This window comes from Pinus tabuliformis, chromosome 8 (genome assembly GCF_031772625.1).
Source record: "Pinus tabuliformis cultivar Carrire ecotype Pingquan chromosome 8, CPIR1, whole genome shotgun sequence".
Lineage (NCBI taxonomy): Eukaryota > Viridiplantae > Streptophyta > Pinopsida > Pinales > Pinaceae > Pinus > Pinus tabuliformis.
In genome coordinates this window covers 1,115,004,946-1,115,018,087 of record NC_142294.1, presented here as the reverse complement: position 1 = coordinate 1,115,018,087, position 13,142 = coordinate 1,115,004,946, and the positions used below count along the sequence as shown (strand labels likewise).

Sequence of the window (13,142 nt, the reverse complement as noted above, 5' to 3'; positions counted from 1 at the left end):
ATTTTTTCAAGTTCAGAAAATCAAAGTCTTCTCTTCTTTCCATGAAATATTGTTCATGAAGCATTTTTTAGCTAAAGACTTTTATTTACATGACAGGGAACTGCAGGAGTTGCTATTGCAGGTCTCCTAGGTGCGGTAAGAGCACAAGGCCGACCAATATCAGACTTTGCAAAGCAAAAGATTGTTGTTTCTGGTGCAGGGAGGTAATAAGCTACATCCTGTATTTATCACATGTGAATAGGCTTCTAGACATTGTGGTGGACTTCTAAAGTGCCCAAATATTTCTTTATACAAAACTGTATGAACTAGGAGAAATCAGTTTCATGTCCACTGAGAAGGTTAGAGTGCTTTGTAGTGACATCTATTGACTACATATTTAGCTTTGGATATGCATTGTTATAGATATCAGCTTCATTCTTCTAAAATGTGTTAGATAACCTGAAGATTAATTTTCAAGTAGAGAGCCAAATTCAGGATCTGACTTTCTATTATATTTCCAGTTAGTTTTTTAGTTTTATAGCTCAAACCATTTTATTCTCAGTATTCTGAATGCGGTCAAGTTGAACATTTATTGAAAATACAATAGGAGTTAGTGACAAGTATAGATCTATATGGACTCATGATCTACCCACTACACTCTCTCCCACTGAAATCTTAAAATAAATTTGAAATTTTATAGTAACTTTGGGTTGCATGTACACACGGTTGTATTCTTCAAATCTATCTCACTTTTATAGATTGGACCAATTTATTTCAGTGCAGGAATAGGAGTCTTAAATGCTGCCAGAAAAGCAATGGCAAGACTTTTAGGTGGTACAGAATCTGCCTTTGAAAATGCAAGGTACCAGTTCTGGGTACTGGATGCAATGGTGAGTATTTCATAACATTTATAAGGCTATTTTGGAGAAATATTTTTCTGTTGTTGTTGGGATAGAATTTGTGTTTTTACACATTTATGGCATAATTTTTAGTACATACAACCATTTTCTGCTTCTGTGGGCAACCACTAGATTTCAGAATTACTTGCTTCTTGAAATATTAACTTCTATCATTCTTCTTGTAATATTGGGTCTTAGCCTGATTTTTTCCGAGTGATAGACATGTTTATTAGTGTAAGACACAAGTACATTAGTTATAACATTTAGGATTTGAGGCTACAACCTATACATGTAAAGCAAATCAACTTGTTCTTCGTGTTACTGCCTGAAAATGCATAGTTCATTTTTTCAGAGGCATTATTTTCTCAGCAACACAGTGCCAATGGATGTGTATCCTTGGACATTAGTATGAATAGAACCAATTTTCCATGGAAAGCAAATGAATTATTTCATAATTGATAAATCATTATAACTATTCATTGAAGTACATCAAAAATTGTTTAATTGTAGATTTTGAGAACCCACCAAAGGGTGATAATGCAAGTACATAATTGTATAAATAGTAGCAAGTAACATGTATTCAACATTTTCCTCATTCGTGTCTAATTGTGCCTAATTTCTACACAACACACTAAAATTCATGGAAGTAGTACAATAGTCAAGGTTGATAAAGCCATCAGTATCCACATGTGGCTTTTGAATAATGTGTAGTTTCCTATAAAATTTCTTAATTTTTTCAGTAGTTTTCATGTGGCAAGCAACTCAAAAAAAACCAGAACTAGCAAGAAAAGCTAACCCAAAAACTTGGGAACCGAAGAATAGTAGAAACATCCCCATCAAAGCAAAGTTGATACTAGAACAATTTTATACATGTAGGCATGTGTACCCATGAGGGCTCATGATATGTAATTTGAGTAGAAAAAGTCAGTTTGTGAGTTCTTTGTAGAGCTGCATTGGGAGTAGTTGGATACAACCATACATCAGTAGAATAGAATTTCAAGCTCCATCTACTATAAGGTATTTACCTAAGCATGTTTATGACTTTGATTGCTTCAGGCTTTCAGTTTTGTCATTGTATCTCACAAACAAGATATCTATTCAAGAAAATGCACCTTTATTTGATTCATACATTCCATTTTGCTTATATCTTGAGATGTATATACAAAGATGATACTTTGTATTCAAAGACTGTTTGGATTTGTATAGTCATAATTTTAGATTCAAACATAATAAAACATTCATAAAGCTTTATTTCTCTTTTGTTTGAAAGATTTAGATCAATGCCCTTGGATATAGATTTGCCTTTTAAATGTTAAGGGTAGGGTATTACTCGAGAGTTCTTTTGGCCATGCACATCTCTAGAGATTAAGATGTGAAAAGTCATATTCCTTAATTGGTACATGTGCCTTCTAGGTATGAGATTCTATACAAACTCCCATCCAAAACAATGAATCCATGCATATTTGATTGAAAATGATTTACATTATTTATAGAGGTACAATATTACTTCATGGAAAAGTGGATTAGGATCTCAAGTTTACATACATAATGCTTAAAATTCTGTAGTAATTTCTTGTTTTATTTTGATTTCTTCTTTATTTTTTTCATTAGTGGATGGGGTGGTTTCTCCATGAGTTTTAATTTTATTATATATAATTATAGAAATGTAAATCCTGTTCATTTCCATTCATGAAACAGGGTTTGGTTACAGAAGCACGGAATGACATTGACCCTGATGTTGCACCATTTGCCAGAAAAGTTGAAGAACTAGGTTTTCAAGGTTTAGCTGAAGGTTCCAAGCTTACTGAAGTGGTATACCATTCTATTTCTTTTCCTTTGAAATATATAATGGATGTTAAGTTTTCCATATGTGTATTGTAGTTAATGTTTGAATTGTCCTAGTTTTATCCTAGTTCAAGTACTTTGAAGTACTGTCATATTTATGATTGTGACATTCCTATGTAATTTATTACTATGATTGATGTGAATTATATTAGGACTTTATCTTTATTTATAAGAAACATTAGCTTCCAGTCATTTAAACAATTTTCACCTAGTAATGATGCAAAGTTTATCTTTGATGCCACATTTGGTGCCTAACCTCTGCATATTGAGAGTATTCTTAGGCTCACATTATATTTTCAGATACTTAAGTCCTTGGGTGGCTCAGCCTCAAGTCCTTGAGTGGTTCAGCCTCAAGTCATGAGCAATACACCTATTTGGCACTATCTTCTTCAAAGAGGATTGCTTCTTTAGGTCTCAACAAGCGTTGTCGATGTTGGTATTTTGATACCAATTTTCTTCTCTAGTCTATCAACATTTGATCAACTTCCATTTTTGAGTTACTCCATTGCTTGTCTTCTTCCCTTAAAGGATGTGATCAATAAAGTGGCTAGAGATGATATTTACCACAATATATCCACGTCACTTAGACCTTGTGACCTTCTATGTGGAGTATTTCCCACAAATTGTCAATGGCATCATTTTTTATGATCAAGCCTAACTATCTCTAGCATCACTAGTCGCATTGCTTGAGAATACCCCGTGGCCATTTAAGGGCTTGTTCCCACTAGTTGTGAATTGAGACAGACCTCCATAATCCTTATAGAGAGAGGTATTGTACTCTCTTCTCTCTCCAAGAAGCAGGTAATGAGGATAACTTTTTTTCTAGTGTCTAGTATGTAATGAATCTAGGAGAGATACCATTATTTGTGTAGAGACTCTCAAGGCTCGCTGTCCACCTTATTTTGGTATCTTGGTCATAGATGCTTAGCCCTCTTCCTCTAAGAAACTATCACTCTTAGATGTAGAGAATTGCAAGAGATCCCTAGGTCAACCCTACGGCTACTAAGTTGATCACCTCCATCCCAAATGTTAGAGGTACCAAGTTCCCTTTAGATGTTGGAATTCCATACACAGACAAAGATAAGTTAGGTAAATGATGTTCTTCCTAGCATATTTAATATCACCAATTTTCCTAAGCCACATAGCAAATATTACACTTTGGACAATTTTGAAATTAGCAACATTTTTTGGTACTTTAACTTAGGAGAAGGAGAAAATCAAATTTTTGGTGGGTTGTGGGGGGTGTCATGTCCCTTCTCAAACACATTTGTAAGAGGGTTCTACTACACAATTTTGCACAATTTTGGCTAAGGAAGAGAACCCATCATTTTCGACTTAGGGACTTGGGAGGTAATTCGACTTTATTTGATTGCTAGTGGAATGTGGGGGCCACCCACATGGGAGTTCGAATTGGACCATTCGAATAGCTTGGAGGAAAATTCAAATAGGTGGATGGAGGGGCCCACATGAGGCTAGGGAGGCCCAAGGAGTTATAAGGAGGGAGCAACACTTATTTTGGATTCATTCTTACACCTTGCAATCAAAATTACTTGATTGTTCGCTCTGCTATTTAGTTGAGTCAACCAGTTGTTTAGCCACGAATCTCTCAAGCGGGAGATTCAACCTCTACTTCAGGGGACCATCCATGCCCGGCCTAGAGAGGCAGTTTCATAAGTATTTCAGGAGTTTCGGGAGTGTGTTACAACACTACCATTCAACTACAATAGGGAGTGCGTATTTCTGGCTAGCTGGAGAATATGTAAGGGGAGTTTGGAGCTATCAATGATCAACCATTTTCCGGGAGAGTTAGAGGATTGGGAGAGCAATAAAAGGCCAACCTTTCTTGCGAGTTTGGAACTAGCATCCTAGCAGTCTGATTTATAGTTACCTAGGCCTGCGCAGAGAGCCATCACTAGGCTCACGTGGGAATTGGAGGAAGGAATTGTAGAGATGGAGCTGGCCGGGAGAAGTAGGAGATCACTTGGAGGGCCATTTTAAGAGGATTGCTGGAGTTGGGAGAGTAGAGATTGACAGGATTAGTCACAGCAACAGAATTCGAAATTGGAGGAGGGCCAAGCTATGAAGGGTCAATTTTTGAAGGTTGGAACGAAGGGAAACCTTTTCTGAGTTTTGGGCAAGGATCACACTCCTAAATTTATAGAATTTTCTGGGCAGATTGAAGGGGTCAAATAGGGGTCCCAACTTAGCTAGAAGCCAAAAAAGGTAAGGGGAATTTGGGCCAAAATTCTGAGGTCAACATTTGGCCAATTCCTTCATGGGTTTTCTGGGTTTAGGCCAAGGAGCAATGAGCTGAAATCGCATAATTTTTTGAGCACGGGAGGCAGTGATTCCATCCCTTCGAAGTTAGTAGACAGAGTAGTTTTTTGGGGTAGCGCAGTTCAGTTTGGTGCAGCGGTTGTAGCAGCCTTGAGTCCAACCTTTTTCACCTGGTTTTTGTCATGATTGTCCATTGAGACAAGCCCAGGTGCACCATTCTATTTTACTATTGTATTTTCTCCTGAAGAAGTAATAAAATGGCTCAACTGGTTCTTAATTCCAGAGTTTTTATGAGCATTTGCTGATTGTTTAAAGTTTTTGTGTTGTAAATCGTTTTTGCTTTGCATATCACTAATTATTTAAGTTAGGAACATTACAATGGTATCAGAGCCATAATATTGGCTCAACCTTTGGGAAAGATTAGAATCAAACAACATGGCAGTCACCTGGAATGAGGTGGTGAGGATACAACAAATGATGATTGATGTGGGGAAGAAGTAGATTCATTCCTCAATTGGAAATCCAGACATGATTGCCACTGATGTGGAGTTATTGGGGGAAAACTGAAGGGCATCCCAATCATTGGGTCACGGCATTCAGGCGTCCCTCTCTTTTTGGGAATTCTGTGAACTAAGTGGTATGCACCAAAAAATGGAGATTCAGTGGGATTTTGCAGGGATGATAAGATGTATTAAGAAGAAAGATGAAAGAGTAGTTGAAGGGACCATGGTTGGCAAAGAGATAGTTCAGCATACGCCCATTGATGAGGCGTCATCCATTGATGAGGTATTCGGGGTTGTGACTGAGTTCTCAGGTGATAACAATGCACCACAGGTTGGTGAGGTCTCGGAAGACAACTCCAATAATTGAGGAGCCGATAGGTACAAAGGCCTCCAGATCTATGACAGAGTTGCCAGACGACAGTGCCCTACAGCTGACTAGTGAGCATATCGTGCATATTGGGTTCTCTATGGAGGAGCAGTCGAAGGCTCATGTCGAGGGCGTGATGGAGGAGGATGTGCAGCCATCCCTTGGGCTATCCATTGATGAGGGGCAACATAGAGGTCACGCGTTGGGTTTTCAGCACAGTTCACTTCAAAGGCCCACTTGCGAGGTCTATAGCGTTATCAACCCACCCTTATGCGTTGGACTGAGGGAGGCCGAGTTGTCTAGACGTACCCGAGGGGGTGGACAGGTTAGCAGGATTGAGCTGAGCATGATACCACATCAGCTTGGAGGGCTTGTTCCTTCCACAGGATTACACATTCGATCTCTCCTTGGGGATTAGATGGTGAAAGGTATTGAGTTGGTACTCGATGGACCAGGTTAGGCGGTTGGATACATCCATGGCCACATGTCAGTAGAGGCCATAGATTACCAGAGGGACTCGAGGGCCGGACTATTTTTGGGATCCAGGTGGGATTTTCCATCACATCATAGAGCTAGTAGGTGATGGTAGTAGCTACGGGATGGATTTGACGCTTGAGCACACCCACATTTTTAGATCTCCATCAGAGCCCCAGTCAGCACTAGTGAGAGGATGGGTTGACAGGCGAGCATAAAGATTTCACGAGTTGTCTTGGCATATTGACGGTGTTTGGAGTCACAGAGTGACTATCTTACTCTGGCAGGAGCTGGTAGGAGGAGGTGGCATCGATAGACTATCAGACAGGGCATTGTATGGAGAGAGTGCTCTCTTACTAGCATATGGGACGTAGGGACTATTGAGGATAGGCATAGTAATGTCATTTCTGTTAGCATGTGGGGAGTCGGGCCGCTCAGGTCTTTCAGAGCAGATGGGGAGATGTAGCCCACATCATGGAGGGCATACTAGTAGAGAGGTCGATATTTTGGCCCATGCAGGATACTGTATGTTACAGTGTGGTACGACAGTGGGCAATGGTACACAGGACTAAATAGAGTTGTCATAGCATCCAATGTTATGTAAAGGGATGCAGTATGATGCATATAGACCCAATGTTAGGCCATAGCATCCAGTGGTGTGCAGGGTTATGGAGCGAGGAGTAGGGGCCTGCAGAGGAGCATGGAGATGCAGGGTGGTGTGTCATAGTATGTTGGACTGCGCTGTGGAGTGGGAGTGCCTCACATCGCATTGAGTACATGCGGGGAGTGACAGGTACAGTGACACATGCGGGACCTAGGCCAGTACAGGATGGCATAGCCATAGCCGAGGGTATCCAGCGGTGTATAGGGGTAGGCCATGGTGTACAGTGGCATGTCTAGGAGTACTAGGATGATCGGTGGCATGCAGGGGTATATAGTGCTACACAATGTGTTGATTTGGGGTAGCATCGTATGTGCTCTAGCCACGAAATTTGGTGGAGAGGTTAGGGCACATGAGATCTCCAATACCCAGAAAGGGTTTGGGCAGATTCTAAACAGTTTGGGAGGTATTGAAATAATTAATATTTTTAATGGAGTCCCTAAGTCTAAACTTAGGAAAATTAAAATATTAATGTGAATTAATATAAAATTGTGTTAGAATGGTCCAAAAGACATGGATCAAGCCAGATCTAATCTTAGTCGTCGATTAGGGACTTAATCTCAGCCGTTGATATGTCAATGAGAAAAGTATAAGAGGAGGCTTGAGGGTCACTTGGAGAATACACCAAGAGATCAATATTTCGACTTTTTGGGGCTGGGTTTGCTGAGAAAGTTGAGAGAGTGATCAGAGTTGCAGCTAAGGGGCAGTGAATACAAAAGCAGAGAGGTAGAGATAGCACTGGGAGGATTAACACAGTAGCCAAAGAGAGGGACGCAAAATCAGCCAAGGGTTCACATAGAGCCAACTAGAGTTCACGCAGAGGCAGCCAGGAGTTGCACAGTGCCTCAGAGGGCCAACGTGGGTGACGCAGAAGGCCAGAGGGCTGACGTAGGCCAAACCAGAGTGAGCTGGGCTAACGTTGGGCCAGAGAGAGGCTAACGCGGTCCCTCGAGGCTGACGTTGGGGTTTCGTGGGGAAGTTTGGAGCTATGGAGCTGCCAGAGTGTTTATCCGGGGTTTCAGCAGGAATATCTACTTCCAAGTAGAGAGGTACTACTACTGGGATTTTTCTCTGTTGGGTGAGCTGGATTTGGCACCCAGATTGTATTCTGAAACTGCTTAATCAATCAAACCCTCAGATAGCTGCATTGGTTTTCCTGCATTGGGTTTTTCTGGGGACATTGGTCCAAAAATAACGGTGTCACTTGTGTGCTTGTTTTCTTTCAGTTGATGATATGTAGATGTTGATACTGTACTTGTGTTTATTTTTAGTATTTACATTGTAATTAACTTGTTAAGTAATTAAACAAGTAGGAAGAATAAACTAGATAGTACAAGAAGAATTTCTAACGGGTTAGACTTAGAAATTCCAAAATGGTATCAAAGGGTGGTTATAGATCATAGGAGAATTGAGGACATCAGCCGAGAAGAGCAGCGATAGTAAAAAACAACTGTCCCGAGTGACAAAAGCTGTTCCTAGTAGAGAAGCAGCAAGGAAGGGGTGATGCGGTGCCTATGTCATCAAGTTCGAGTCAAGAAGAGGCAGTGCAGAGGCTAAGGGAGGGAAAGACAGGCTCATGCAGAGCCACGCAGAGGCCAGGAGGGCTGACGCAGTTGGCTGAGGAAGTTGATTTGTCAGTGTCGGGATTGTGCAGAGCCTAGGAGCTCTGTTAAATTATGGTATGTTCTATGCTTAGAGCAGTTTACTTCTTTTTTTCTTATTAGCCACAGATTAGCAATCACATATACATTAAGTAAAGTGCAGATAGAACATTAAACAATCAATAGAAAACAAGCCAAGACAAGAGACACAAGAGGTGGCGGCTAGCCAGGGACAAACCCCAATGCGGGGAAACCCTTTGATCAAATATTCTTTTATCTTCAATACTTCAACACAGAGAAATAGTAAAAAATCAGAATTCTGTAATTTTATATCAGCGACAGCGAACCCTAGATCAGCAAAGTCAAACTTGGTCAAACGAGTTGAAATTGACCTCCAATATGCTTGGTCAATTTCCGGTCAACTAGCCCTCGAACAGCCTGAAGAAACAACTTTTAAATAGCCCCAAAAACACAATCAAAGTGTTGTTGACTGAAGCCAACTTGCTGTCCAAAACTAGGGTAGTCAACGCTAGTCAAACCTGTGGACGGATTGCCTCGATTTTTGTGCCAAAATTTGCGGCCTGCCTAGGAGAAGCAACCACACCAAAACCGCATCCTTGATGAGCCAACGCAGGTCAAAGAGACCTTCAACAAATTTTGCGTCCTCCTTTTAGCGTTCTCCTTGCCCTAATGCGTCCTCCTTCCCACGTGTGAGCTACTCCTTGTATAACCCAAAGCTAAGTAGAGAGAGAGAAGAATGAGTGAGATGATATGATGAGAAAATGAATCAACCTCTCTTGTATTTATATGATTCACTGGGCATGTGTGCCACACATTTCATTGCTGGCTGACCTTGACAATTTGTCAAGTAAATACAAATAAATTCATATCGACATAAATACTTGTCGGAATCGGATGTTCTTTAGATCAATCCTACACCTCTCGACAAGAGGAATCTAGGAAAAATATCGGCTGCCATAAATGAGGTGACCCACATGGAGTTTGGCCCTAGTTTCCAATTTTAACACTCCCTCTCAACTAGGGAGAACTCCATCTGCAATCCGTCTGATCGTCGCTACCATCCCAGCCATCAAATGCACTACGCTGCACTGCTTGGCCCTACTCTGCTCTGCTCGAACTATGAAGAAGAAGAAATGATTGAGGATGTATCATACCATCCTCCACTAACTCGAAGTCAGTCTCAAGAGTGTCATACTACTCTCACTGATCCCAGATCAGGATCATTGATTCCAGATCAATGGAGGTCATCCTAGCATAGGGAGTACGGTAGATACAACGATGCGTCCATCGATAGTACTACTAATGGTCCCTAACCCCATTTCCCTACTCATTGATCAGATGAGAGGTACTTTCCATGAGTCCCAGACTGCATGGGTAGGATGCCTCGACAGGAGAACTAATCATCCTGTCCACATGAGAACGAATCATTTTGTCCAACAGTTGCCACAAGAAAACTAATCATCCTGGCCCACAAGAGAACTAATCATCCTATTCCATAGTTGCCACGGAGAACTAATCATCCTGTTCCACAGTTGCCACGGAGAACTAATCATCCTGGCCCACAGGAGAACTAATCATCCTGTCCTACAGTCGCCATGGGGTGTCACAGGGGAAGGTTGAACCTTTCACCCTGTACATAGTGCACCACCAGGGGATGGTGAGTCACCCTGTGGTCGCATGTCGCTCCAAGAAGTACCCCGCGCCCCCCTGGAGCTCCCAGAGCTCAATACATCATACTTGACCCTCATAAGAGGGTCTCTGAACGACACCAAGTCGTTCTCAGAAAGTCAAGAATTTGACCTTTCCCAGGGGCTTTGTCAAAATGTCGGCGACCTGTTCATCTGTACCGATATGTTGGAGCCTTATTGCTCCCCGCTGTACCATATCCCGGATATAGTGGTACCTGATATCGATATGCTTGGAGCGATCATGAAATATAGGATTCTTTGATAAATGAATCCCGCTCTGGTTGTCACACAGGATCACGATGGTATCCAATGTAAATCCAAACAGCGCACTGAAGAGCTTTCGCAACCAGACCGCCTCACAAGAGGCCATACTAGCAGCAATATACTCTGCCTTGGCAGTGCTCAAAGCCACCGACTTCTGCTTCCTGCTCATCCAGGATATCGAGGCAGATCCCAAAGAGAAACAACACCCGAAAGTGCTCTTTCGGTCCACCACACTGCCTGCCCAATCAGCATCGGTATATCCATGTAGTCTCACATCTCTGACAGTGTATCTCAACCCATGAGTGATTGTGCCACGAAGATATCTCAACAGATTCTTGGCACCAATCCAATGTGAGTGGTGAGGCTCAACCATATGTTGACTCAACGTGTTGGCTGCAAAGCATATATCTGGATGAGAGTTCCCCAAGAACATCAATACTCCGATGAGTTGATGATACTGCGTAGCATTTCGTAAAACGGGTTCGGCAACACTACCGCTTAACTTCTTGAAGTCAAGCTCCATCAGGGTAGTCACGAGCTTGCAGTCCACCATACCGAATCTCTCCAATATCTTCACCACATATTTTCCTTGGGATAGGAAAATCTCCCCTGGCTTCTACGAGACTTCTAGTCCTAGGAAATAGTGCATCAGTCCTAGGTCCATCTCAAATTCAAAAGCCAACTCCCTCTTACATTTGTGAATGAGAGGGTCTGCACCTATTATAAAGAGGTCGTCAACGTACAACACCAGTATGAGAGGATTGTCATCTTCAAACTTAAAGTAAAGGTTAGGGTTGGCTTCACTCCTAGTGAATCCCAGCTTCATCAAGTAGCTATCGATCCTCTCATACCACGCTAGGGGTGCTTGCTTCAGCCCATAGAGGGCCTTCTTCAACCTACACACATGAGATTCTCGATCATGAATTTCAAATCCTTCGGGTTGCTCCTCATCGACCTCCTCTTTGATCGAACCATGCAAGAATGCGGTCTTGACATCCATCTGATGTAGGTTCCATCCTTGCGAAGCATCAAGGGCTATGATCGAGTGGATGGTGGTATATCACGCAATAAGTGAAAATATTTCGTCATAGTCTATACCTTCCTTTTGAGAGAAGCCACAAGCGACAAAACGAGCCTTATACTTTTCCGCATTTCCATCAACTGCATGCTTTATGTTGTAAAGCCATTTCGAAGTGACAACTGCTTTGTCCTGGGGTCTGGGGACTGTTGTAACATGATTAGTTTTGATAATTTAAATTTGCTGATATAATAGGTTTTAGTAGTTTAGAAATAATAAATGGGTCTGCAAGAGTAAATGCGCCCTCAAAATGTAAATTTAAGTTTCATTAGCTAGTTGATTTAGTTAATCATGCATTTAAACATGATTATAATGATGTAATAAAGTAAATTCAAACATGGTTTACAAACCTCTGAGAACGAATTTTCAAAAAATGAAAGAGGTTTTTGTTTATAACATCCTCATGTACAAAAATCTCTCTCAGTTTTGTAATAGCTATTATGGATTGGGAGATGCAAATGCATCTTTGAAGGGATGTTTTCCATAAATTTCCTGTTTTAGTCACCTTTTTGCAGAGGATAGTGTGACTAAACAAAGATGAATATTTGGAAACTGGAAGAGGTTTTGGTTCATAAGATTCCAGAATACAAAAACCTATCTCACTTTTCACACAGGTGTCAAGGGTTGGTATATACACTCTCATCATGTTTAGCCTATTTTTTCGACTGTGCAATGTCTTGTTTAAGCCACCTTTTTGCAGAAACTATTGTGGATAATCAGAGATGATTCTTGAGAAACTGAAGGAGGTTTGTGTTCCTAAGATGCTAAAGTACAATAACCTACTTCATATTTTACACAGCTATTACATAACCAGAGATACAAGTACATATTCACAGCTTATTTTTCGGACTGTGTAAATTCCTTTTTAAACACCCTTTTGTAGAAAGTATTTTGAACAGCTGGAGCCGAATTTTGGGAAACTGAAAGAGGTTTATCTCAATAACATATTCATCTACAATAACCTCTCTCACTTTTTACAGAACTATCTCGGATTGAGATATACAAAGGTATCAATGGACCCTAATCTTGCAGAATTGCTGGAGCAGAATGCACAAAGAAAGGATGCAGTTAGTGACTGGGATGCCTCATCATCAATTAAGAGTTGCTATCAAATTCGACTTTCTCTTCTTTGTCACCATAAATCCATAAAAGTAGTGCCAAATAGATTCATTAGTTTTGAATGTCCTTTATTTAAGTTCTATTAATGTAAAACAGTTTGAGATATTTGTAAACAAATCTTGATATTTTTTCAAGATATTTTAGTTTAGAATTTGTATAAATACTTCATCAATTGAAGTAATTGATGTTGGCTTTTGATGCCAAGGCTCTTAAACTATGTAATACCTTCTCTTGTAGTTTTTCTAATGAAAGCCTTACGACTCTAGTTTTGACAGAATTTTGTGCTTCAAGTATGTTTTTCTAGTTTTTCATATCTTATTTCTACACATGATAAAAGTGTTTATAGGAAGGTTTGCAAAATCATTA

General features: G+C 40.7%; 1 protein-coding gene across 2 annotated transcripts in view; it reads left to right on the top strand.

The window, feature by feature from the left end:
* The window catches only part of LOC149239248 (NAD-dependent malic enzyme, mitochondrial-like), a 525,613-nt gene that overhangs the window by 378,619 nt on the left and 133,852 nt on the right, over window positions 1–13,142 (top strand). For both annotated transcript variants that reach the window (XM_089373361.1, XM_089373362.1), the window contains exons 9-11: window positions 97–203; window positions 758–869; window positions 2,577–2,690. In XM_089373361.1, coding sequence (XP_089229487.1) covers window positions 97–203; window positions 758–869; window positions 2,577–2,690 — 333 coding nt within the window. The remainder of the gene's footprint in view (window positions 1–96; window positions 204–757; window positions 870–2,576; window positions 2,691–13,142) is intronic.